This window comes from Numenius arquata, chromosome 23, assembly GCF_964106895.1.
Source record: "Numenius arquata chromosome 23, bNumArq3.hap1.1, whole genome shotgun sequence".
NCBI classification, from domain to species: Eukaryota; Metazoa; Chordata; class Aves; order Charadriiformes; family Scolopacidae; genus Numenius; species Numenius arquata.
The window spans coordinates 666,879-694,525 of record NC_133598.1 but is presented as its reverse complement, the minus strand read 5'-3'; the positions used below and the strand labels follow the sequence as shown (position 1 = coordinate 694,525).

Genomic DNA, 27,647 nt, shown 5'->3' with positions numbered 1-27,647 from the left:
AAACACCCCAAGAGGGGAACTGGAAATAACTGTAGACACAGCTCCTGTTCAGAGGATCTAGAACCCTCTACATAAGACACGTGAGGACTAAGGAAGAGGAGGGAGGATCATGGACTTGTGAGTCATGGTGCCAGCTGGGGATAGAAGCTGCCTGAGAAAGTGCTGGAAAGGACGGCTGAGTTTGCTCTTGTGTTTGAGAGGGAGGAAGGATCCATCTGGCTCCAGAAAGGTGCTGTTTCTCTCCCAGACCACATCTCTCCCAGCAGCACTCATTTCTCCTTTTACACGTTCAGCTTCTCCCCCTTTACTTGTTCCACCTCCCTTGCTCCCACAACCTCCTCCCCTACTCAACCTCCTTGCTCTGTGTTCCATCACACATTCCATAGGAAAACTCATTGCTCTGTTCTATGTCCAACCTTCCTTATTTCCCTCCTTTCATCCGTGTCTTTCCATATAACTCATGGAGTCATTCCTTTCCTCTTCCTACTTTGTTTTTTTCTTTCCCCTTTTTTTTCTGCAGTGACTCCACCCTTCCACCTGTCATTCGCGCACACAGCTCCCCGCCAACTATTAATGGACACTTCCATTACTGCACATGTTGAAATCCTCTGCAAACACCTCTCATTACCTCTGTTTATTCCTCACTGCTTCTGAGTGATTTGTTCCAGGAAACAGCAGGCAGGGCTGGGCAGAAAATTAATTGTGAGCTTGTTGTCTTTTATTCCTCGGCAGTGGCTGCGGGCAGAGCCCAGGTGCAGCAGGAACCGTCAGCAGAGACCACCGAGGGCACCGCCATCAGCATCAACTGCTCTCACCCCAACATTCAGGGGACTACGAGTTTTCAATGGTACTTTCAGCTTCCAGACCAGGCACCGCATCACATTGTCACCGGTTTAACTGGAGATAAAACAGTGCGGGCCCCGCCGGAGCGGCTTCGTGTGGCGGCAGACCGCCGGTCCAGCGCCCTGTGGCTCGCCCGGCCCCGGCGCGGGGACGCGGCGGTGTATTACTGCGCCCTGGGAGACACGGGGAGAGGAGCCGGGGCTGCGGCCGGGCAGGAACGGCCGGGGGCGGGACCGGGCGTGTGTGTCGGGGGCGGGGGGACATCCCCGGGCGGGCCCGCCAGGGGGCGCTGCCGCTCCGCCCGCCGGGACCGCCTCGCCGCCGGGACGCTTCCCCCGACCCACCGTCACCGGGACCCTCCAGGCCCCACAGACCCCGCGCCCCGTACCCCCGTGAGTTACGCTCTGGATTCCCATGGAGTCAAGAGTTCAAGCTCCACAGCAGCAGGAGAAGAGGGTGTCGAGGTCACAGGCACCTTCAAGCGCTCCCCACAGGGGATCAGTGGTGACACCAGGATCTTCTTTGACAGGAGTCGGCACCTTTGGAATTGAGGCCCACCTTTGCAACTCAACACCTCTCGCTCACATTAGGGTGAGAAGTTAAAGGAAAGACACCAAACTGGGACCCTGACTGTGTTTCAGATCTACAAGGGCCACGGGGATGTTTTTCAGCCCTGGGTGGTTCTTTGGGCAGCCAGGCTACAGCCGGACTTCTTATGGCCCTCCAAGGCAGAAGGTGCTGGAGCATCCTCTCAGGCAGACAGACCCTGGTGTAGAAGCACTGCCTCTCAGCTCCAGGTCACACTGCCAAAGGGGCCTGGGGCACCAGAAAATTCCTGTAGGAGCCTGGAGGAAGACACCAAGCAGTGTGCTGTCAGGAGATAGGAGGCTGCAGGCTGTTTTCCTACTTTTTGCTCCTCCTGGAGATCACAACCAACCCAACCAGCCCTCAGCATGAGAGGAGTGTCTATGGTGAACTTCTCCTGTCATCCAGTGCCCAGCCATACACAGGGGCCTGCACCCACCTTTCATGGGGTTAAAGAGATGTTCTTTTACAGTCATTCATGTGGTCCTTCTCCCTCAGTAGTGTCCGGAAGGAGATAGAACCAGCAACTGCTGAAACTCAACAGGAAACAGGTGTCTATCTCCTTGTGTCTACAGGGGTTTTTTCTCCCTTCTCCCCAGGCCATGGATGAGGCCCTTTAAGGGAAACTTCTCTGGGAAGAGTAAACATCCCACCCAGTCAGACATACCACCTCTCTCTGGCTGGGGGATATCCAGCATAATCCTCTTCATGGCAGACATCTACTCCCCATCCCTTCAGGTATCATTATCACCCCTTTGCCTTGGAGGACACCTTCCAGAAGGGTGAGAAGAGAGAATTGTCTTACAAACTCAGGGATCAGACCCCTTACAATCAGATCAGACCCCTTGTGAATGAAGTTGAACAGTTTTCTGGATTGTGAAAGACATGGAATGTATAGCGGAGGGAGCAGGTACGAGCAAAGAGAAGGACCACGGAAGTTTGTCCTGGAGCAAGCCTGGGAAGAAAGATGGAGAAGCCAGTCACATGTGACCATGTGTCTGATCCATGAGCTGGCCTGGCCATGCCTGTTGCTCTCCCTTGTCTGTCCACCTGCCAGTACTTCCCTGGAAACACAGTTATCAAGTATAACTGGGACAGCACAGACAGGATTGATCCTTCCCTCTGTGCCTTGGAAGCCTCTACCCATGGGTTTGACCAGCTCTGTCAGCTACTCAAGCCACACAGGGTTCCCCGAAGGCTGCCTGGAGGATCACAATCTCTTCCCAGAGGCCTCCTGCCAGCTCTCACTCACCTCAGACCTCCAGCCCCTCAGGGCAACTCAGCCAATCTCTCTCTGACTCACTTATCCAGTAGGAACCTGGCATCCCTTGAGGCTGCGCTCAGCGTGTCCCAAGGAGGCCTGACTGAGAAGAGTCTATTCTTCATTCCCTCCCATCAGCCATTTACACACATTGCCAAGGTCCCCCACGAGCCTTCTCTCCCCCAGGCTGAACACTGCCAGCCCTCTCAGCCCATCCTCAGAGGAAACATGCTCCAGTCGATGCACCTTATTGCTGTGCTCACTCCAATATCTGTCTTGTACTGGGGAGCCCAGAACTGGACCGAGCATGCCACAAGTGGCATCACCAGGGCTGAGTGCAGAGGAAGTATCAGGGGTCCTGAGGTGTCCCCTGGCAGTGCTGTTTCCCCTGTACACTCACAACTCTGCAGTCCAAGATCTAAGGGCATCTAATCGTATTTACATATTAGCGATTTGTTCGTCTTGACCACTGTTAATAACCACAGGAACATCCACCCTCCCCGACAGCAACTGTGTATCTCTCACCTTGAGACAGAGAAAACTTAAAACTGGTTCCATTGTGCTATTTCTCTCTTGAACTTCAGCCATGGCAATTGATGTAAAGCAATGCTGTACCTTTTCTTCTCCATTCTGCCTGACTAATGATAAAACAAAACAAATGCAGTCAAAGAAAAGCATGCCCCAGGCAGCTCTCAGCACAGAGCATCCCTGGGCCCTCATTGCCCTGCGCTCTCTGGGGAGACAGCGCCAGCCCCAGCCACATATCAACAGGTGGCTCATCTACCTACCTGGTAGAAACAAGGAATGCAGGAAAATCTTCCTGGTGGCCTTTATCATCTCCTTCAGGGAGACCTGGGGTCTGGAATGTCCCCAGCTCCTGTGCCAGAAGCAAGGCCGCAAAAGAGGATAGTGTGTCTGCTGCCAGCCGAGACTCCTGCAGGCTGCAAATGCTGAGTTCTGCACGCAGAAATGAGGGTCAATTAATGAAGTTGCTCTCAAGTCATGTGTTTGCATGTGCTTATACACACTTGCACACTCACATGTGCATGTACATATATATGCAAGCTCCTGTACAAACACAGACACACACATGTGCACTGACAACACACACACTCACTTGCTCACCTGCAAAAACGTGCATGGACACAAACATGCACAGACACACACAGAAGTGTCCTTGTTCACACACAAAAACAGGCAGACACTCACTCTCACATGTGCATTTGCAAATGCCTACACAAATGCAACCACAGAGGCACAAATGTGCCCTCAGGCACAGACAGAGGCAGATGCACAGGAGGAAGCCCAGCCTCTCCCCACACTCTGAGAACCAGGACTCCACCGGCAGCTCTCTGCCCCTGTGCCCTGGCAACTTCAGGCAAGTCCGTGTGTGAGAGACGAAGTCAAAGCTGGAGACCATCCCAATCACTGCAGCTCCAGGGGTTCTCACTTTACAAGTCAAAAGAATCCCACAGTCTGACAAAAAACAGCCCATCCCTGGTGATCACCGTAGGGCAGTTGTGGAGGTCTGGGACCAATTCCAGCTTCAGTGCAGGGAGAGGTGCTGTCCTGACACGCTCATGCGGCAGCAAAGGGTTGTGTGTGTGGGGTGAGACCCGTGGCCTGCAGCTACAAATTCTGAGGATGGAGCACTAGAGAGGAAGGTGGCCTGATGAAGCTGCCTTTAGTTAAATACCCTCTCTTCAAAAGAACAATTAGTATTAATTATCCAGTGGTATTGTGAGCAGATTTCAGCTGCCTGAGCCAAGCCCTGACATCTGTCAGTTAACCTGGCTCATTTGAGCTCACAGAGCTGCTCTGCTGAGGTGACCATCTCCTCATCTGCTTTTAGCACTGGAGCAGTCTCCACAGCCACAGGAGTGGTGACAGAAGGCTGTGCCCAGCGCTGCACAGGCACCAGGAGGAAAAGCCTTGTGCCCTGAGAGGCTCCCAGCAGAGCTGGCATTTTCCAAGGGTCCTCACCTGGCCTGGAAGGCTCCCACTCAGGTACCCCAGCTGTGACCTGCCTCCCTTGGAAGGAGTCCAGCTCCCAGCTGTGCTCTGCAAGTGCAGCACCAGGCAGCAAGGTGCCAGCCAGATGGCTTGGTTAGAAATCTTCTCCAAAAGCAGCTGCAGCATTGCTTACGCTAAATCAGCTGCTTCTCTTGTTGGCCACCAAGGACTTGGAGTGGGTGACCTGCACAGGTCCCGTCCAACCTGAATTATGCTGTGGAAAGAGTAAAGATAGTTGGGTTGGTTGTTTTGTTAAATGCTAAAAATAAGGAAAGGAGAAATGCAGATCCTACCTGTGCTGACAAAATTAAAAATGGAAGGGTTATAGCCCAGTGGGAGGAGTGTTTGTTTGGGTTCGAGTGCGGTTTTGTTTCCCCAATGAGTTTTTCAGAAGCTGATTTATGAGATGGGATGGGAAGCGTGGCAGGAAACATGATTTATTGGTTCCTGGGATAGCTTCTTTTGGACAGAGGAAGAAAGTCCCCAGTACCTGAGGGGGTGAGTAGGACAGTTGGTGTCTGCAGGGTGTTGACCATTGTGTTTGTGGGAGCTGCAGCCTTGGCTGTGCTGACAGGAGCTTGGGACTAGACACCGTGCAGGAGCCAGGAGAGGCCAACCCAGCCAAGGGCTTGAGGACAGAGAGAGGGAAGACAGAGGCCTCAGGGAAGGAGAGACTCCCAAGGTGTTGCACAGGGGGATGTGTCAGAGAGGTGGGTCACCAGGTGCAGCCCTGTCTCCCTTTAAGCCCTCACCTTGGAAAGGCAGGTGTTGGCTGCGGGAGCAACGTGTCACTACTGGAGGAGAGAAGACGATAGCACAGGCATTCGGGATGTGCCAAGAACAAGCAATTTCTCCTCCCCATTTCATTCTTTGCTCCTCCTGCAGAGTCATTTCCAGCAGCTCTGCTCTCTCAGGGCTCTTGGTGGGGACATGTGGGTTTTCTGAGTCTCTCTCACAGACGCAGCAGGATCGGTCTCAGCATGCACCTCGGGTATCTCGTCCTCGCTGCCTTCCTGAGGCAACCACTGGGTAAGCATTGGCTTTGACTGGAGGCAAGATTCCTCTTCTTCCCAGGATGCTCTCACCCCCTCAACAGATCTCTGCAGGAGCTGCTCTTGAATTATGGGCAAATGTTGGGAAACATAAAAGCACAAGTCTGATTTTGCACCTACTTTCTCAAGATACTGCTAATAATAGAAAGAGGAGACTGAGAAGAAACAGCTCCTCTCCTGACCATCACAGACCCCTTGCCTTCCTTTTCTCTTGCCAACCATCCACCTCTCGCTGCCTCTCTCTTCTGATCTATCTGGGCCCAGGGTTTCACAGCCATGTCATTGCAGAAGCTCTTTTCTATCTCGGCAGTACATATTTTCAGACACACAGGGGTTTTGCAAGTTGGTGCAGGGACATGAGAGCTCTCTCATCCCACTCACACTCTTAGGGTCTCACAGTCTCTCTCCTGGCTGGCACATGTCATGCTGCTTACCCGGATCATCCATTCCTCCTGCAAGTCCACAGTGCCTGGGCTTCCTTTTCTCTCCCTTCCCTGACCTTGGAGCCTCCTGAGAGAACAGGGAATGGCGAGCAGGATGAAACTTCTCACTGGAGTTCCCTTGATCTCTCACATCTCTGGAGGTGTCCTGGGGCCATCACAGGAGGGACAGACACCAAATGTTGTTCCCTGGAGAATCCAGTCAGCAAGAGAGTGGTGACCAAAGACCTGGGTGAAAGCACAGCTCTCCTCAGGGGGTATCCCTGTGGGAGGTAATTGGCATTATTGTGCTGTGGGATCCACACTGAGCTGAGGTCTCAGGCCTCGTGCCCAAAGATGCTCACTGCCTTGCTGTCCCCATTTTTGGGGCTCTTGCTGCAGAGAAAGGCACAGGGAGTCTTCTCCTCTGACATTTTGCCTCTGCTCTTGTTTTGCATCTCAGAGCCTTGCCCTGCTCAGTCACTGATCCTTGATTTCTTCCAGGCACCATGGGACACATCACCGTCACCCAGCAAGAAGGACAAGTCACAGTGAAGCAGAGAGACACCTTCCAAACAACATGCACATACCAGACTTCCAACTTTCAGGGCTTACTCTGGTACCAGAAGAGGAAAGGACAAGCACCACAGCATATCTCCTATCAGGCATCAAGTGGCCTCAAGCACAGTGGCCGTTTCACCACCGAGCTGAACACCACGGGGAAATACAGCCTCCTGCAGCTGGAGGAAGTCAAGGTCTCTGACAGTGCCTTGTACCTCTGTGCTGTGCAAGACACCCTGGTGCAGGGAGCTTCCTTGGCTGTGCAAAAACCCAGGGGAGGGAGGGGATGTGTCTGTGCAAGGCTGAGGGTGGAGGAAGGAGCCCTCAGGTGTCCCCTGGCAGCGCTGCTTCCCCTCTACACCCAGGGATCTGCAGGACAAGTTCCTCTTCCAGGAGAAGACACTGTCAGTGGCCTGAGAAAAAGAGAAGGTGGTGAAAGACTCTCATGTACTTAGGGTGCCCTGGCTGATGGGAGCTGGGAGTGTGTTAAAGACATGAGTGCCCTCAGGTGTGGCCTGGCCAGGCGGGTTTCAACATCAACCTATGAGTCCCCTTAGCACATCCATGTAACTGCTGGTCTGTGCAGGGAACACTTTTTGGGGCAGAGGTTGAAGAGGAGACCTGACCTTACAACTCTTGCCCTTGGGTGCAGGCCATGCTCCCTCATTTTCATTGTTTCTGCCAGATTGGCCAATCAGAATGACAGATGGCCCCTCCCTCGCCCCTCTTCAAAGAGAAGAGAGGAAGAGATAATGAGATTCATGAGTTTAGAAAAAGAACTAAACTAACGAAAATATTAATGAAATAATAAATAATAATAATAAGAAAAATAATATTTTTTTAAAAAAGGGGGAAAAGGAAAAAAAGAAGTGTACAGTATATACAAAACTGTATCAAGCTCCCAGGAAGACGATCACATTGCCAGCAGGCACAGGGAAATGTCGCAGACTGGACTTGGCAACAGACAGGAGCTGGATTCCAGATCTGGAGTCAGGAATGCTCGGATCAGGATCAAAGGCAGACAAACAGAAACGGTCCTTGTATGGGAGCACCCAGCCAAACCGGTTTCAGAGCACAATAGGTGAGATGCAGGGAGTTGTCATCCGACTCATCTTCATCTCCGCCTTGCCTTGTCTATGCAGAGATAACTTGGGGGGAGCTGCAAAAACAGCTCAGCCTGGGGTTGTCTCAAGATTGCATCACAATAAGAACCAAAACCGAATGGAGCTTTAACTCCCTTAACAAATAAAATGCCCTGAGTCCCATCCCACCACTATTCCCATGACTTTGAGTGCTAGACATCACAAAATTGGCAACAGAGACTTAGCCATCACACCACCAGAGGTAAACATCCCAGATAATGTAATCCACTCAGGCATAATCCTGCACCCCCACAGAATCAGGAAATATAAACCGCAAGGTTTGAGGAGAAAAATGGGGGTAATCTTCCAACGATACAGCTGGCCTGTAGGAGATTCGTCCCCCCCCTTGTCCAGGACACTGTACAGGGTAACTTCCCAGGGATTGAGTGACCTTACCTGAGAGAGAGGGTAAGTGATAAAGAAACATACATATGGTATATGGCATGCTATTAAGATCGTGATTTGTGCACTCTTTTAAGGTATTAATATCTAGCGCGCTTGTGGTTTGTGTTGTTACTTTTCGGGATCACTTGTAGGTTGCAATAGTGTATTCCGCGAATTGCTTTTAAATTGCAATAGTGTAATCGCCATTGTACACCTAGAACTCGCAATAGTGACGTATTGGACCTGTGAGTGAAGTCCAAATAAATTGCTAATTTGAACCTCTCAGTGAAGTCCTTTTTCCCGTTTCGTCACAGTCCTCCTTAGACGTTGGCTGTTGAAGAAAGAGAGTTGACCCTTTGATCCCTCAGTCTTTATATTGAGCATGATGCAGATGGGACGGAATACACTGTTGGTCAGTTTTGGGTCACATGTCTTGTCCGCTCCTCCCTACAGGTGTGTCTGCTCTACACTTTTCTTCTTCCGACCCTCCAACGGGACAAATAACAAAGTTACCTAACCTTGGTTGTTATAGCAATCAGTATAAACAAGAGCATCTCTGCATACTATTCCTTGGTATAATCATGTCTTATCACAGTGAGAGTGAACAGTTTTTGAAAAATACGCTGTTAATTTCTGATTTTAGTTAGTTAGAAGAGGCCCACCTTAAAAAGTAAAATTACTGAACAGAAAATTGTTTGTTTTACCTCAAACCAGGACACTCATCCAGGAGACAAGTGGGAGGATGAGGAGACGGTCAGGGGCTGTTTTGAAGGCTTTTTCTCACACCATCGTCACTTCTGCATCCTTTGGGGCAAGATTCTGACTGAGGTGCTTTCCCCAGCACAGGGCTATCCAGAGCAGGAGGAATTCCCTTCTGCACAGGCTTCTGAGCTGCTGACCCCTCAGAGCTCCCAGCAGCACCAGGCTCCTCTCTAAAAGAAAGCAGTGGTCAATCTCTCTGTTCCAGTACATGCTCTGAGGCCAGGGGATCATATGTGAGCAGAGACACTGGAATACAGGGCCTGATACCCACTGACTGTGCAGGTGTTGGGGAATATCTGCCTCAGCTCCAAGAGACAGTGACTGGAAGAGACCCATTGCCCTGTGTCCCACTCTTCCCTTACTCTTCTGCTTGTGCCCCCACCTTATTCCACACTACCCAAGACAACGCCTTTCTTCCTTGGCAATAGGAAACAATGTCCCCAAGAAAAGGATTACATGGAGGCAGAGGTGAGGATGCAGAAAACTTTAATGACTCTGAAGTGGGAAACAAGTTCACTTGTGGAGGAGGCGGCAGGAGCAGGAAGAGGACCAGCAGCTGCCAGAAGTCTGCTCCCCATGTCCATGGTTGAGATCCCATAGGCCTGTCCCAAATGGGGAGAGGTGCCAGCAGATGTCCCACATTGGCTTTGTGGGTCTTACCGCCCAGAAGAACAGAAGACAAGAAAGAGGTGAGAGAGAGAATAAGGCAGGGAAGTCAGACTTTGGCCATGTTTTCAGAGAGCCCCAGCAGGTCTCCTTTGGGAGAGAGGGCAGAGAGGCAGTAGAGCACAGGCACACATGAGGAGCAGTCTACCAGCAGTCTGTAACTCCACCACAAGCATGTCAAAGGCACCTGCTGAGCCAGGAGGTAGAAACTACAGTGGAACAAGTTACCAGCCACAGTTCTGTAAGGATCACCCAGGCCCAAGCCGGCTGCTGCCAAACTTTTCAGTGAAGGACAATCTCGGTTAAGATCCAGATCCTCTTTGCAAGGTAATGAAAAGTGTCTCCAGGCCCAAGGTCACTGCTGCCTATCTCTTAACAGAAGACCTCCCTCAACCAAGTCCCGGACACTCTCTGTGTCAGACCTTCACCCCTTCTCACCCTCTCATGTCAAGCAGCACTACAGTCCACTACATGATGGTGGAGTACACATCTGCATGAGCAGAAAATGACATAGGGGAAGGACTTCAGACTCACCTGGTTCCCAAGGAGAAGGAGGAGAGAGAAGTGGATGAGAGAGCGAGGAGTTGGGCTAGCTTTTATGGTGGCCCTGGCCTGCCCCAGGCCCAGAGGAAGCTTCTAGGGAAGCGGCAATTTTCTAAGCTGCTCATGAGGAGCAGAAAACATCCCAGCTAATGACATGGGCTGGGTTGTTGTTTTCCCCGATTCCCATTTCCTGGCTTACGCTGTCCACCTTCCCTCACGGAGGCTTCTTCTGAGTGCTGGGACTGAGAGACCCCATGATTTCTGGGGCAGGAATGTGTCAGTGCCTGCTGAAGCCTCAGCTTAGGTGCTGGATGGGTGCAGTGCAGGCAAGTGATGTTGGCCTGGGGCACACTGGTGGGGTTGCCCATGGCTGCATTTAAAGGAAGGGTCCCACCTGCTCCCAACACTGGAATTTTTGGCTGGTCACCCAAGGGCTTCCCTGTGTGAGGATGTGCCTTGTCTTTCTCTCCCAACTCACTCCAGTGGTCACTTGTAGGGTGCAGGTGGGCTGCACTGCTGGGTGTCATGGACTCTTTTAATCTTTTAGCCAGGAAACTAAGCAGCCTTCTTCAACTTTGGGTATTGAGGGCTTCAAAATTTATTTCCCCCATTATTTCAATGCTGCTGAAAATTAAGTTTATATGGGCCCTCTACCACCACCAGGATATTATGGGTGGAGAGTGTCAAGCTTGAAGAAAAAAATCAAGTCTTGGCATGGCACACAGATAATCAGGAGAAGATTTTTGATTTCCAAAAACGCTGACTGTTACCATTGTCTACAAGATGTCAAAAAAATTGATGGAGTCTAGAGGTGGTATTCAGAACCAGCTTTCAAAAGCACAGGAGCAGGCAATTCCATTGTGTCTCAAGTTAAGCAAGAGTGGGAAAAGACCTCATGGAAAAAAGAACTTGTATGGTGTCTGGAAGGAAGGCCAGACTTTGCACCAAAGGTACAGAGCTGTGGTTCACATATGCAGAGAGAAGGCAGGAAAGGCCAAAGTTCAATTAGAGTTGAAAGTGGCCCGTCTTGTGTTAGACAACAAGAAAGGTTTTTTTAGGTGCATTGATAGCAAGAGGAGGTGTGAAGAAAATATTGGGCCAATACTTGTTGAAGGTGGTCACCTGAGTAATAGAGATGAAGGAAAACTTGAGGCATCCAATATAATTTTTGCCTCCATTTTTAATGATACTGATAGACCTTGGGCTGCCCAGTCTACTGAGTTGGAGAACTCTGAGTGCAGGAACAGTGACCTTCCGTTTGTGGAGACTGAATTTGTAAGAAACCAGTTGTATCATCTGGTTGTTCATACGTCCGTGGGGACAGACAGGATTCATGCCAGAGAACTGAAGGAACTGGCAGATGTTACAGCAGGAACCCCCTAAATGATCTACCAAAGGTCTTAGGAATCTGGGGAGGTTCCTGCTGACTGGAAGCAAGACTATGTTATTCCAGCCTACAAGAACGGTGTGAGGGAAGACCCAGGAAACTACAGGCCTGTCATTCTGACCTCAGTTCCTGGAAAAAAATTATGGAGAAAGTCATACTGGGTGGTACTGAAAGGTGTTTAACGAACAATGCAATCATCAGGCCAGTCCACATGAACTCCCAAAGGGAAAGTCTTGTTGAACTAATTTGATATCCTTCTATGATAAGGTCACCCACCCAGTGCATGAAGGGAAGGCAGTGGATGTATTTTTTCTGGATTTTAGTAAGGCTTTTGAAAGTGTCCCTCCCAGCATCCCTCTGGAGAAGTTGTGCAGCTGTGGGATGAGCAGGTACATGGTGTGCTGGGTGAAGAATTGGCTGAAGGGCAGGGCTCAAAAGGTTGTAGTGAATGAGGCTACATCTGGCTAAAGACTAGTAAGCTCAGTGTTCCTCGGTGTTCAATTCTAGGGACAGTTCTGTTCAATGATTTTATCAGTGATGTGGATGCAGGAGTTGAATGTACCAGGAGACATTTTGCTGATGGTACCAAACTGGGAGGTACCATTGACTCTCCAGAGGGACAGGAGGCCTTGCAGAGGGATCTAGATAAACTGAAGCATTGGGCAATCATTAATGGCATGAAATTTAATGAGTCCAAATGACAGATTCTGCACCTGTGATGGAATAACACCAGACACAAGTCTAAACTGGGAGAGGAGTGGCTGGAGCAGCCCTGCAGAAAGGGATCTGGGGGTGCTGGTTGACAGCAGGCTCAACAGGAGTCAGGCGTGTGCGCTGGCAGCCAGAGGGCAAAGCACATCCTGGAGGGCATTAACACAGTCCAAACAGCCAGTGAGGAGGGGAGATCATCCCACTGTATTTATTGTTGGGACGGCCTGCCCTTGAGTTCTGTGTGTAGTTCTGGGCTCCACAAATTCCGAAGGAAGTGAAGGTACTTGACTGCATCCAGAGGAGGGCAACAAAGCCTGGGAAAGGGCTGGAAGGAATGTCCTATGAGGAGTGGCCAAAGACTTTGGGCTTGTCTGGTTTGGAGAAAAGGAGTCTGAAGGGTGACCTCATGGCTCTCTACATGGTGGAGAAGGAGAAGGGTCTTCAGACTCACCTGACTCCCAAGGAGAAGGAGGCAAGAGAAGTGGATGTGAGAGCAAGGAGCTGGGCTGGCTTTTATCATGGACCTTAACTGCCCCAGGCTGCCAGAGGCTTCCCTTGCAGAGATGATTATTTGCTGACAAGCTCATCTTGAATACAAAACATCCCAGCTAATGCTATGGGCTCTGTTTTGGCTTCCTGAATTGCTGTCTTCCCATTTCCTGCTTTATGCCAAGCACATTCCTCAGTGGAGGTATCTTTTGCGTGACAGGATGAAAGCCCCAAGCATTTCTGGTACAAAACACGTCAGTGTGGGCAGAGGACTCATCTCACATGCTGGAAGAGTCAAGTAAAGGTCACTCAGGACACACTAAAAGCTGGCTTAGACAACACACACACACACACTAATCTAGACCTCTAGGTGTCTAGAGTCCATTGAGAAGACTCAAGACACCCAATGAGAGGCTGTCTACCCTGTCCAGGGCACAGGACTTGGACTTGACAGAGTCATCTTCTGCAAATCCTCTTTCAAAGAGTTCATTGTGGCTGAAGGAAGACTGATCTGCACTCAGTGAGAGCCAGAGATGCAGCTGATGAGAGTAACATGCCCAGCGTGATCCCATTCACCCCCACAAAAGTCCTTTCCTTGCTCTCCATCTGTCCCTGAGTACCAGAGACATGGATATGGGCTTTATCCATGGGATGGAGGCGTTTGTAGCTCTGGTGGAACAGCCTGTGGGTTCACTTCTGAGCGTATGATGAAGCAAGCCATGTACACATGACGAGGTAAGGCAGGCTCTGCTGTGACCACAGTTCAGAGGCCACCACTGGACAATTGCAGGCTCAGTGTCTCCAGAAAGATGATTCATTCCATTTACTGTAGGGTGGGATAAGACCTGTGTGTGAGCTGATGTCTCTTCATTGACTGTGGGAAGACTCTGTAGAACCTTTTGAAGCAAGCCCAAAGGAAGGCTACAAAACTCATCCGAGGGTTGGAACACCTCCCCTGTGAAGAGAGGCTGAGAGAGGTGGGGTAGTTTTGCCTGGAGAGGAGAAGGCTTTGGCTAAACCTTCTTGTGGCTTTGCAATACCTATAGGGGTCTTATAAGAAAGAAGGCATTTTGCCAGGGTCCACAGTGACAGGACAAGGGACAATGGCTTTAAACTGAAAGAGGGTAGATGTAGATTGGACATAAGGAAGAAAAGTTTTACAATGAAGGTGGTGAGACACTGGAAGAGGTTGCCCAGAGAGAGTGTGGAAGCCCCATCACTGGAAATGTTCAAGGTGAGGCTAGATGGGGCTCTGAGCAACCTGATCTGGTGAGAGATGTCCCTGTCCATGGCAGGAGGGCTGGAGAGGATGGGCTTTCAAGGTCCCTTCACATGTGTGCAAATGGACGCATGAGCAGAGCAGAGGAACATGTATGTGAGCATGAACATGCACACACATCACTGAGAACTAGGGCATCCAGTTCCAGCTCTTGGCCTCTCGGGATGACTCTAGCCAAGTCCTTCGGGCCCCACAGTTAAGGCAATGAATCAGGCACTATCAGCTTTAGTGAGCTCATGAGCTTGACACTGCTTCGGTCAGCTGTTTTCTCACTAGAAAAGAGACAGAAACCACAGTGGAGTCAAAGCTGCCATGACCTTTCCAGTCATTGAGCCTCTCTGTGTCCCAAGTCTGTGGGTCAGGGATAAGATAAAATCTAAAGAACATCTGTATGGCTGCAGCCACAAAGAATCCCCACATGACAACTGAAGAAACTCCTCCAGCCTTAGATGCCTGCAAGTGACCTAAGTGATGTCCTTAGGAGAGATGTGGAGGTGTGAGACCAGCCCCAACTCTCTAAAGGGAGCAGTACCTCAGTGGTGACCCTGGGACAAGCCAGACTCCCCACAGGCTGCAAACCCTGAGGCTGGGGCACCAGAAATGACACTGACTGATCCCACTAAGAAAGGCACTCAGCCTCTTCAAAGCATTCCTGAAAATGCCCTTTATTAGCACTAAGACTAGAAAGAAAGAGAGGACAGTACAGATAACCTTACATCCCGTCAGAGGCTGGGAACCCAGAGCTGCTCCACATCAGCTATTCTCACAGAATGAGAGAATCACAGAATGGATGAGGTTGGAAGGGACCCCTGGAAGTCATCTGGTCCACCTCTGCCCAGCTCAAGCAGGGACCCGCAGAGCCAGTTACCCACGACCATGTCCAGGTGTTTTTTGAAAATCTCTAAAGAGGGGGACTGGGCAAACTCCCTGGGATACCTCTGCCAGTGCTCCGTCACTCCCACAGCACAGTACAATGTGCTGCCCCCTCTCCAGGGCACAGGTCACTGGATGGATCTAGTCCACAGAAGGATTACCCCATTTTGGTCAGTCAAGTTGGTGGATGAGAACTAGAGGATGACCCAAGAAGAGGAGGATGTGGTTGGGCCTGCAGAAAGCACTATGAGAGGTGAGCACTGCATGCAGAGAAGGAGACAGGGAACCGGCCAGTCTTGTCCCTGCCACCAGCCAGACACATACAGCCTGGTGCATGATGGCCTCAGAGTGCAGTGGGTTGGACATAGTCAAGCAGTGCCCATAGGTCATGGGAATGTAGAGAAAGCGTTGTTCACTTCCCAAGTGCTGGAAGAAGTACAGCTGGGCCATGCAGCTGTGGAAGGAGATGGATATGTCCCCTGGCCTGAGGAAGCCCTCCAGCACCTTTGGAAGGAAGACACCAGGGAAGAGAGACTGAAACTTTTGGTCTTCAGTCATTCTGAGCTATGCTTCATCAGCCATAATTCCCTTCTCAGTGGCGGACATGGGTTGGGTCCATCACGTCCATCCTTGCACCTGAGCACTTTTGTCAAGACATCTGGATTTTCATGCAGGAAATAGGATACGGGACTGTAGTGGCTGCCAAGAGACATTTCCACCGATCAGAAGGGTTGAGATCTACATGTAAAAAAGTCCTATCCCCCAAGGAATGGCAGCCAATTCCTGAGCAGATTCATTGTGGGGACCAATAAAGCAGTCAAGGGCTCTGCACCTGCCTTCAGCACTCATGTACCCTTGTCCTGGATGACCTTCATGTTCTCCTGCATGTTCTCTATCACAGCAACTTGATCCCCTTCAGAAATACATCATTTCACTGTCCCATTTCTGCGCTGAGCACTCTCAGCTCCCACACGCTCAGCTCCACTTTTGAACCTTGATGCATCCAGAAGCATGGACAGCTTCAACCTGCTGATGCCTCCAGGCCAGAGTGCCTAGATTGGGTGGTGGAGGGGAGAGGTCATCCCAAAGGCTGTTCCCTTCATTACCACTCCTGCCATTCTGCAGCAACTCATCTTCCAGAGCCCCACACCCTTCACCCCATCACCGCAGAGCAGCTGCAAGAGGAACAGCCTTTTTCAAGAGATCATGGGGTTGCTGCCCCTGCAGGGCCTCCTGCCTTCCTGGGCAGTTTTTGGCTGACATAAAGCAAGGCATGACCTGATGGTCACTGGCAGCAGAGCAGCCAAGATTGTTTGCCTCAGCTCCAAGGGAGGGTTCCAAAAAGAGGATGCCACTACAGGATGTCCCAACCACCCATTTGTCTGTGAATGGGAAAGGTTTTCCTTGTGCTCTCACCCCCTTCCACCCCTTCTCCTTTGGCAGCTTGGGGAGTGTCCACAGAGCAAAGGACAACATGGGGGCCAGGCTTGAATGCAACAGAACTTTAATGAGTTGAAAGAGGGAAACAAAGTCACTCCAGGTTGGGGCTGCCAGTTCATGAAGCCCCAGGGGCAGCTGTGAGTCTGCGGTCCTTGGTTGTGAAGAAGTTCTTGTGTCATGTCTGTCTGTCTGCCTGTCCCATAGAAGGGGAAGAGACAGACAGTCCTCACCAGGTTGACCTTGGGGAAACTTTGCTGCTAAGGGGATGTGAAGCAAACAAGGAAAAAAGAAAGAAAAGCAAAGCCATTCAGCTGTGCTGAAAAAAACATTCAAAAGCTTGATCCTCTGCCCAGCGCCATATTCTGAGTTCCTCAAGGTGTCTCCCTGCGGCTTCGCCAGAATCTTTAACAGGGAAGGGACCTTCTGCCATAGTAGCGGCTCGAAATGCCAGAGAGGTCACAGCACCCAGACGTGATGGGCACTCCATCACAGCTGAGGATGCTGCCAACAGCAGCAGAGGTGGAGGATCCCACCACAGTGTTCTGAGGGAAGGAGCTGAGGATGGGTCCGGGCAGGGTCACCACCACAGCAGGAGGCTCAATGACGATGGTGGAGTTCTGGCACTGCCTGACACAGGGCTCATTGCAGCTGTTGGCCAGTGGGGTGGGGCCGCATGGCCGGCAGGGCAGGCACTGGTTGTAGCAGGACATATCTTGAGGGTGGAGGTGTACCTGGGAGAGGAGCAGGGAGGAAACAGAGCACAAGAGTGGGTGAGGAGTAGCCTGGTTACCCTGTCACAAAGGAGCCAAGGCCACCATTCAGTGGGGAACTTGAATCTTGGACAGGAGCCACATGCTCTTCATTGCCAGACAAAGAGCATCCTGGCCCAGGGAGGCCCTTTCATAGCACAGAAACCAAAACACCCTCTGCCGCGTCCCAGCCTCTCTCTAAGCAGATGTTCTCACATGACGAGAAGATCCAAAGCCCAGGACAGGACATAGCCATAATTAGCTGAGATGTGCATGACAGAGAGATATCACTTTGAAGAGAAGGAGAAGGAGCTTCAGACTCACCTGGTTCCCAAGGAGAAAGAGGCAAGAGAAGTGAATGAGAGAGCAGGGGTCTGCACTGGCTTTTATACCTGCCCTTCATTGCCGCAGGACCAGAGGTGCCCTTTGCAGAGGTAACAATTTTCTGACAAGCTCATCCTGAATGCAAACCATCGCAGCTAATGATATGGGCTGTGCTTTGGTTTCCAACACTGCTGCCTTTTCATTTCCCGGTTTATGCCATGACCATTCCCCAATTAAAGTTTCCTGTGAGCACGGGATGAAAGGCCCCAGGATTTCCAGGGCCGGAATGCAGCAGTGCAGGCAGAAGACTCAGTTCAAGTGCTGGACAAGTCCAGGGAAGGAAAGACATCTCAGCCTGGATCACTCTGTTGGAGGTGATTGAAGTGTCATTCTCAGGAGGAAGCTCCAGCCATCCTCAGCTCGATGCTGAATGCCTCCCTTGCATGAGGAAGTACCATATCCATCCCTTTCCCTCGCTCCTCAGGTCACCCCGATGGTCACTTGCTCCCTCCCCAGGTGTGTGCGTTGTGCTGTTTGGTCCTGACCCCGTCCTGCCTAGCACCGACCTCAGGAAAAAAATCTTGCTGGTTTGGACTTGTCTCCACTCTGTGCAGTCTGTGAGTACACAAACAATGGCATTTGCGTGCCTGGGGCCTTGTGCTTCCCCAGTATGTTCTAGCCATGTAACAGGAGTCTCCACTGTCCTTGGCAGCATCCATGGTTGGTTGCGTCCCTACGTGTCTTCTTGTCTTATGTGCACTTGTGTGCATCCGTGTTCGTGTGCAAGAATCTGGGAGTACAAATTTATGGGTGACTTGATGCTGGTGTGCATTACTCTGTTTGTGTGTCTTCATCGCAGGGGAAGGTGCTGCTCATGGCAGGGACACTCATATGAGCACCAAAGTGCAGCAGGTTCCCAGGGAACCCCAGTGCAGCTGAGTGGTGATAGCACCAGCCCCCAGGAGATCTGTCCAGGGAAGAGGCCCTGAAATGCAGCCCGTGTCTCCTGCGCCCTCCTTCTCCTGCCTCTGCAGAGATCACACTCTGCTATTTCCCATTTCAGGCCACAACCAGGATGGATTCACTCCAACTTGTATCCTTAGTTGAACTCAGAGGACCAGAGTATTGGGAGCCCCTCAGCACGGCTGGCAGTCCCCACTCCCTGCCTCTCCAGGCCAGGACACAGCTGCTCTCCCTAGCCCTAGAGAGTTCAAAGGATGGGGATTGCTTTCTGGGCAAGGAGAAGGCTGAGGAAACCTGCCCACCTCGTGCTGCCCATCCCTAAGTGGATTCGCTTCCAGAGCACTGTTGACTGTGTCTGGGGTGGGACAGAGCCCTTCCTCATGCCCAAGCCAATGCCAAATGGACTTGTGCTCTTCACAGGCCTGGTGCTGGGCCAGGCAGGGGCTGAGACGTTGCCCCAAACAAGTACAGAATGAAAGGAACAGAGAGTCTGGTATCACTGTGGTGTGAGCAGAAGAACAGACTCTCTGTATTTCACAGGAAACACCAAAGAACTGATGACAGCTCTGATGTTCATGCCCAGAATGTTCATGTCCCATACTGGAATCTCCATCTGAGTTCCCAGCAACTGCCCCTGGGAGGGAACAGACATTGGATCCAAGGACACACTCCTCCAAACCTAACTGCTGTCCTGCAGAGATGTCCAGAAGAGACCCTCATTGTAACAAGGGCTGTGCACAGTCTAGAAAGTTCCTGAGCCCGTATCCCTGCCTGAAGGTTTGTCTGCCTGGACTCAGGTCCAGCCTGGAGATAAGGCAGCTGAGGCCTCTTCCGCTTCCCTCCAGTGATCTCATAGAGGTCAGTGCCAGGGAGTTCTGCTGGGAGAGCTCAGCCAGGGCTGGTTTCCCTCTCCATGGAGGTGCTTCTGAGCTGAGAAGCTGATGGCCAAGCTTATTGCTTTCTCAGGAGGTTACAGGCACTGTGGAGAAGGGAAGGGAGAGGAAGGCCATCCGTGTACCTAGAGTTGAGTAAGATGTTTGACACCTCTCTCCTACTTCCTTCATAGCCAAATTGGTGATAAATGGGTTAGAGAATGATAAGGGGAGAGGAAAATTAGCTGGACTGTCAGGCAGAAAGAGTTGTGACCAGTGGGGCAAAGCCCAGCTGTCAGACATGGACTAGTGGGATCTCTCAGGGATCAGCAGTACCAATACTGTTTCTTGATTTCATGAGCAACATGAGAGGTGGGAAGGAGGGCACTCCCACCAAGGCTTTGGCAAACACTGCCTCGGGGGGAACAGGCGGAACACTGAGCTGTGTTAGTTCAAGTGTTCTGAGCAGCTCCAGGAACCACTTGTTCAGAAGAGGCAGAGAAGATGGCCCTAGACTCTGGAAGTCCCTGGTGTCAGGAGTAGAGGCAATGGACAGCAGCTGGAACACCAGGAATTGTCATGAAACAGAAGGCTAAAAGAAACAGTGAGTCAATGAATGTATTTCCCAGGGAGGCTGTGCAGTGTCCATCCTGGGAGGTGTTCAACACTGGGCTGAATGTGACCTTGAGCAATGTGGTTTGTTCCAATCAGGTGTTGATGTAGATGACCTCTCACCCACATCCTGATTTGTGACACCCACCAACACTTTCCCGGTTCTTCCTGACTCCTGGCCACCTATGGGAACATTTGTCCTCACACTCCCTCTGCCACAACACAGCTTTGGGGTATTGTGCTGGGACTGCACAGCGGCAGCTGAAGGCAGGCTCTCAGCCCCCTCACTCCCACCCGCAGGAAATCCGTGGCTGCTGGTTCCAGCCCCGGAGCTGGGAGACAGCTCGGGGAGGCTGGTGCATGGCCTGGGCCAAGGCCCTGCTGCTGTGCCAGGCTGCAGCTGGCGCTGTGCCGGCTTCTTCTTGCTGGAGGAGGACGGGGAGAGTCCCTTTGGCAGTTGCCGCAAGTGGTGCCCGTGCGGAGCCCCTGAGCCCTCTCAGGCCGGGCGAGCCCCCGAGCGGCGCCGGCGCAGGGCTGAGCCCCGGGGCGGAGCTGGCGGCGGCGGAGAGGAGAGGAGGCGGCGGAGAGGAGGCGCGGCGGCCGGAGCAGAGAGCCGGGGCTGGCGGGGGGCAGCGAGGCGCGGGCGGCGGAGCGGCGGGATGCGGCGGTGCCGGGGCGCAGGGCTGGCGGGGCTGGCCGCGCTGCTCCTGGGTGCGTGGGGCTGGCGGCGGGATGTTGCGGGCCGCCGGACCGAGGGCTGTGTGGGATCAGCGCTGGCCCCGGGACTCGCCTCTGGCCCTCCTGCTCCTTGACGAACCTTACTCCTCTTCTGTTCTCCTTTCTCCAGACATCTCTTCTGCCCTCAGTGAGGTCATTTACTCCCAGCTGACCTGTCTCTGTTACTCCATTTCTTTAACCATGCCATGCATCCATCCATCCATTTTTCTCATCTCTTTTCCTCATTCCTTTCTCCTCTTCTTCACTCTGTACTTCCAAACTTCCCTCATACATTCTTGTCTCCAACCAACCACTCTCAGAGAAATTGTCTCTCCATACTTTGTCCTCAGAACATATCCTCATCATCTACGAACTGTCATCTTCTGCCGTCTCCTTCTGCATGACAATTTCCGCTGAAGCAAAGTGATTCTTTTCTTCTCTCCCGTGGCTGTGGGCAGAGCCCAAGTGCAGCAGCAGCCGTCGGCAGAGACCACCGAGGACACCAGGCGGTGCCCGCCGGGGCGCTTCCCCCGACCCACCGGCACCGGCACACGGACCCTCCAGGCCCCACAGCCCCCGCGCCCCGAAACCCCGGGAAGTTCACCCGATGCGGCTCCGGAGTCGCCCACCAGAGAGAAACCTTCTCCCGCCCCTCACTTGGGCAGAGACCCTCCTGCCCACGGGCAACCGGACACACCTCGTTCCTGCCCCACGGACCGGCCACTGCTCACATGGAACATACACGGCCACTGCACAGTCTTTTGACTTTCCCCATGAGGGTGCCAAGGGAACCCGGAGCAGGTGCTTTCCTCTGCTGTGTAGCCACAGGGACTCCAGGGCGTAGCTGCTGATGCCAAATCTTCCTTAGAAACGTTCATTAGAACAACCCTTAGAACAAAAAGGGCAACGAGGATGATTAGGGCATTGAGGATGATTCAAGGATTGGAGCATCTCCCTTATGAAGAAAGGCTGAGAGAGCTGGGACTCTTTAGCCTGGAGAAGAGAAGGCTGAGGGGAGACCTTATCAATGCTTATAAGTATCTGAAGGGTGGGTTGAAGGAGGAGGGAGCCAGACTCTTTTCAGTGGTTGCCAGTGAGAGGACGAGGGGCAACGGGCACAAGCTGGAACATAGGAGGTTCCACTCAAATATGAGAAGAAACTTCTTTACGGTGAGGGTGGCAGAGCACTGCAACAGGCTGCCCAGGGAGGTTGTGGAGTCCCCTTCTCTGGAGATTTTCAAGACCCGCCTGGATGCAATCCTGGGTAACATGCTCTGACATGCTCTGGGCAATCCTGCTTTGGCAGGGGAGCTGGACTAGATGATCTTTATGGTCCCTTCCAACTCTAAAAAATTCAGTGAAATTCAGTGAAATTCCTTAGGACAGCCAGGAGGGGCTTCACAGCTCATTACTTTGTAAACGCTCAGTCAGAAAATGTAAAACCGAGTCTTCCGGCTGCAGAATCTCACGGTTCTTTGAAAATGTTTCTTCCTGGCATTATAAAGTCATTGCATGGAGTCAGGAGATCAAGCTCCACAGCGGCAGGAGAAGGGGATGTCGAGGTCACAGGCACCTTCAAGCGCTCCCCACAGGGGATCAGTGGTGACACCAGGACCTTCTTTGACGGGAGTCAGCACCTTTGGAATTGAGGCCCAGGAGACAGGGGAAACCCTTGCACTGGACACACTGAGCGCAGCCTCAAGGGATGCCAGGTTCCTACTGGATGAGTGAGTCAGAGAGAGATTGGCTGAGTTGCCCTGAGGGGCTGGAGGTCTGAGGTGAGTGAGAGCTGGCGGGAGGCCTCTGGGAAGAGACTGTGGTTATCCAGCCAATCTCCAGGGAACCCTGTGTGGCTGGAGTAGCTGACAGAGGTTGTCAAAGCCCATGGGCATAGGGTTCTGAGGCACAGAGTGAAGGATCAGCCCTGCTCCCTGTCCCAGCTGGACTTGATAACTGTGTTTCCAGGGAAATACTGGCAGGTGGACAAACAAGGCAGAGCAACCAGCATGGTGTCCCGATTTGAAGTGAAACCGAACCAATTTTCTGTTCTGTAATTTTACATCTTAGCTCGGCCTCTTCTAACTGTCTGAAATTAATGGCATATTGTGGAGAAAACTGCTCGTTCTCAGAATGATAAGACCAATGTTTGTGCTACATGCTAAGGAATGGTATGCAAAGAGGCCCTTGCTTATACTTACTGCTATAACAACCAAGGTCAGCCCATTTTTGTTATTTGCCCCCTTAGAGGGTCGGAAATGGAAAAACGTAGAGGGGTCACAGCTGTAGGGAGGGGCGGGCAGGACAGGTGACCCAAACCTGACCAACAGGGATATTCCATCCCGTCTGCCCCATGCTCAGTATAAAAGCTGAGGGACCAAAGGGTCAAGTCTCTTCCTGCGATGGCCGACATCTGGGGAGGACTACATCTGTTCATCCACCTTTGATCCCAATCCATGTGTTCCTGACTCCAGAGCTGGAATCCAGTTCCCATCTGTCACTGAGTCCAGTCTGGGACTTCCCCAGTGCCTGCTGGTGACGTGACTGTCATCCTGGGAGCTTGACACGGTTTTGTATATATTGTATCTATTTCATTATTTTCTTCTTTGTTTTTATTTTAATATTAAATCTTCATTAAAGTAGTTTAGTTCATTCTAAACTTCTAAATCTCCTTATCTCTTTCTCACCTCTCTTTTTGGGAGGGAGAGGGGGAAAAGGGCCATCTGTCAGTCTGGTTTTGGTAAATTTGGACAAGAACCATGACACATGGCCAGGCCACACATGCATCAGACACATGGTCACACAGGATAAGTTCCTCTCATCTGTCCATCTGTCTTCCCACGTTTGCTCTATGCAAAATGTCTGTGCTCCTTGTCTTTGCTTGTATCTGCTCCCTCCCCTAAAAATCCCATGTCTTGCATAGTCCAGAAAATGTTTCAACTTCATCCTACAAGTTGTATGAAGCCACTGTAGGCAGAAATACCCATGAGTTTTTAAGATGATCCTCTCTTCTCACCCTTCTGGAGGGTGTCCTCCCCAGACTAGGAAGTAACCAGAATACCTGAGGGGATGGGGAATAGGTGTCTGTGATGACAATGGTTGTGCTGGACGTCCTCCAGCTCAGAGACAGGTGGTGTGTCTGACTCGGGGTGGGAGCATAGAATCATAGAATTGTCTGGGTTGGAAGGGACCTTTAAGATCATCTAGTCCAACCATCAACCTACCTGATAAAAAAAACCCTCACTAAACCATGTCACTAAGCACTATGTCAACCCGTCTTTTGAATGCCTCCAGGGATGGTGCCTCAACCACTTCCCTGGGCAGCCCATTCCAATGTGCAATAACCCTTTCAGTGTAAAATTTTTTTCTGCTATCCAATCTGAACCTCCCCTGGCGCAACTTGAGGCCGTTCCCTCTTGTCCTATCACTAGTTACTTGGGAGAAGAGACCAGTCCCCATCTCTCTACAACCTCCTTTCAGATAGTTGTAGAGAGCGAGGTCTCCCCTCAGCCTCCTTTTCTCCAGGCTGAACACCCCCTGCTCCCTCAGCTGCTCCTCATAAGACTTACTCTCCAGACCCCTCCACAGCTTCGTTGCCCTTCTCTGGACACGCTCCAGCACCTCAATGTCTTTTTTGTGGTAAGGGGCCCAAAACTGGACACAGCACTCAAGGTGTGGCCTCACCAGTGCCCAATACAGGGGGACAATCACCTCCCGAGTCCTGCTCAGCATGCTATTCCTGATACAGGCCAAGATGCTGTTGGCCTTCTTGGCTACCTGGGCACACTGCTGGCTCATGTTCAGACAATAGTCGACCAACACCCCCGAGTCCTTTCCTGCCGGGCAGCTTTCCAGCCACTCTTCCCCAAGCCTGTAGCACTGCATGGGGTTGTTGTGTCCCGATGTTTACAGCAGGTGCAGTTCCCAGAGAAGTTTCCCTTAAAGGCCCTCATCCGTGGCCTGGGGAGAAGGGAGAAAAAACCCTGCAGCGACAAGGAGATAGACACCTGTTTCCTGTTGAGTTTTGGCAGTTGCTGGTTCTGCCTCCTTTCAGACACTACTGAGGGAGAAGGACCACATGAAGGACTGTAAAGGGGCATCTCTCCAACCGCATGAGAGGTGGTGCAGGCCCCTGTCTCCAGCTGAGCACTGGATGGCAGGAGCATTTCACCATGGACACTCCTCCCATGCTGAGTGCTGGTTGGGTTGGTTGTGATCTCCAGGAGGAGCAAAAAGTAGGAAAACAGCCTGCAGCCTCCTATCTCCTGACAGCACACTGCTTGTCTCTTCCTTCTATAGGGCTCCTATAGGAATTTTCTGATACCCCAGGCCCTTTTGGCTGTGTGACCTGGAGCTGAGAGGCAGCGCTTCTACACCAGGGTCTGTCTGCCTGTGAGGATGCTCCAGCACCTTCTGCCTTGGAGGGCCGTAAGAAGTCCGGCTGTAGCCTGACTGCCCAAAGAACCACTCAGGGCACTCAGGGCTGTTTCCCCATGGCCCTTGTAAATCTGAAACACAGTCAGGGTTCCAGTTTGGTGTCTTTTGTTTATCTTCTCACCCTAATGAGCCTCCTCATTGCAAAGGTGTTGAGTCCCAAGGAGGCCTGACTGAGAAGAATCTATTCTTCATTCCCTCCCATCAGCCATTTACACACAGGACCAAGGGCCCCCATGAGCCTTCTCTCCCCCAGGCTGAACACTGCCAGCCCTCTCAGCCCATCCTCAGAGGAAACATGCTCCAGTCGATGCACCTTATTGCTGTGCTCATTCCAATATCTGTCTTGTACTGGGGAGCCCAGAACTGGACTCAGCACTCCAGAGGTGGCCTCACCAGTGCTGAGTAGAAAGGAAGGATCAGGTCCCTTGTCCTGTTGGTGACACTCCTGCTACTGCAGACCAAGCTGCTGTTGGCCTTCCTTTCCAGGAGGGTGCATTGCCACAGCAGCTCAGGCCCCTGAGCCACTGAAACTGGGCGGGACACAGCAGTGAGTGTTCAGAAGAAGTTTCCCAGCTGGTTGTCCAGCTCTTACTCTTTGCTCAATGTCCACCAATGAGTACTGTAGGCGAAGGGGGCTCTTGGTAGGAGACATGACTGCTCTTGTGATTTTCTGTCCTAGACAAAGAAGCCCAAGGAAGGAATATCTTTCTGGCCCTGCATGTGAGGATCCATGGATCCATTCCTCAACATGTGAGCAAGACCCATCAGCCAGACACCGGACAAGATTCCCTGGCCAAATGCTCAGGCAGTACCCCTGCTTTTCGTTGTTCTCCTGAAACTCTGTGGACTCACCAGTGCTTTGCCTGGGGTTATCCCTGTATCCCTGAGTCCCTCTGGGTTTTCTGCCCAACAGAAACCTGCTGGTGGCTGCATTTCCAGGACTTTCTTTTTTGGGATCTAGTTTACCCCTCTATGAACAGATCTCTTGTTATGCTACGTCTATTTCGGAAAGCAAAGAGGAACTCTCACACCTGAGCAAGGTCACCAGAGGCCACTGTAAGGGTGTGTGGAAGGTGAGAGCACCTGGTTCACTGAGGCTGTCAGATCAAGTCCCTTTTCCTGTCAAAAGGAAGAGGAATTAAAAGGGAAAGTGATAAATAAAGAACAGAATGACACCAATCTCTCAGTAAGGGACAAGGGAGACAAGGAGGGAGACCAGAGCTCTTCAGCCTCTAATTGATGGGCCGTTGGGAAACTGCAGGTGTGGCTTTGAAGTGCGTTAGGATGAGCTTTGTAAGTGACAAGAGGAACATGAGGATTATGGATATTTGGGGGGGGTTCCTGAGGGACTGGGCAACACTTCTTAAGGAATGCTTAGGGGAAGGGTCAAAGGTGGAGGCAGAATAAGGACTGAAGAGGAGCAAGGAAGGATAAAAGGAGGTACCTGCAGCTAAGCAGGGACTGGGCAGTGCACTTGTTGGGATGAGCACTGCCCCTGATCACCACACTCCCTTCGCCTTCTTCATAAATCCTTTCTTAATCTTCCTTCTGTGTATAATAACATAGAACCATAGAACCACAGAATTGTCCAGGTTGGAAGGGACCTCTCAGATCATCGAGTCCAACCATCAACCCAACACTGACAAACCCATCACCAACCCATGTTTCATGCATGTGCAGAAATTGTCAGGAGTGTTTATGCCCTGGCACGTATAGGTAAGGTTTGTGTGTGTGCCTATATACACATGAACACAAGGACACTGGTGTGCAGGTCTGTGTTTTCACGGACACAATAACAAAGATGCTCTTTTTGTTTGCGCTGTTTATAAACTAGTTATTATCTACCCAAAGTGGAAACCTCCCAGTCTTTTCAACCTCATAACTACAGTGGATGTGAACTCCTGGGCTCTCCCTGGTGTTTGAGATTTAATTTTTAGGAGAAAACCTATTTGTTTCCGCACACACCCCCTTCCCTTCCCCACCCTATTTGTATTTTAAAACCCTATTTACTTTATTGAGCTCCATGAACTGATCAGTAAACTGCTCTGATGCAAGCAATAAGTCTTTATTTCCTGTTTATTGCTACGTTGCACAGAATGGGCAGCATATTTCACATACAATCATTGGTGATGTAGCAGAAAAATATACAAGGGTAAAGTCAGCTGCTTAGCATTTAAAAAAAACCTGCTAAATTCTATAAATCCCAGTTCAGAAGTGGACAAATTATTGTCACTTATGAATATACATCAGGGATACTCATATCTCTTCGCTCCTTTCCCACATGTGTGTGCTCCAGGCTCTGAGTGCCAGTAAATGGAGTGACTGATGAGAAAGAGAGATCTGGGTGCCAGTAACTGGGCAAACAACCAATGGCCATAGGGATTGTATACCTGGATGCCAGTAACTGGATGGACCAGGGTGTGTGCTGCAAGGTCTCAGCCCCAGCAGCTGGAGAAAAGGCCTCTGGTCACAGGCCCTGTTGGTCTCTGTGCCAGCAGCTTGAGGGACTGGGGTGTAAGGAAGTTCTGGGAGCCAGCAACTGGAGAAGAAAGAATGTGTCCCAGGG

At 51.4% G+C, this 27,647-nt stretch overlaps 2 protein-coding genes across 2 annotated transcripts in view; one reads left to right on the top strand and one right to left on the bottom strand.

The window, feature by feature from the left end:
- LOC141474795 (T cell receptor alpha chain MC.7.G5-like) overlaps positions 1-27,647 on the top strand; it is a 290,098-nt gene that overhangs the window by 5,716 nt on the left and 256,735 nt on the right. The gene's annotated exons all lie outside the window — the stretch shown is intronic.
- Positions 16,815-17,562, bottom strand: LOC141474797 (feather keratin Cos2-3-like). Its single transcript, XM_074162877.1, has 2 exons — positions 17,484-17,562; positions 16,815-17,122 (listed from the first exon to the last, which is right to left on the bottom strand). Exons 1-2 carry the CDS (start codon positions 17,560-17,562, stop codon positions 16,815-16,817), a joined length of 387 nt encoding a protein of 128 aa, XP_074018978.1.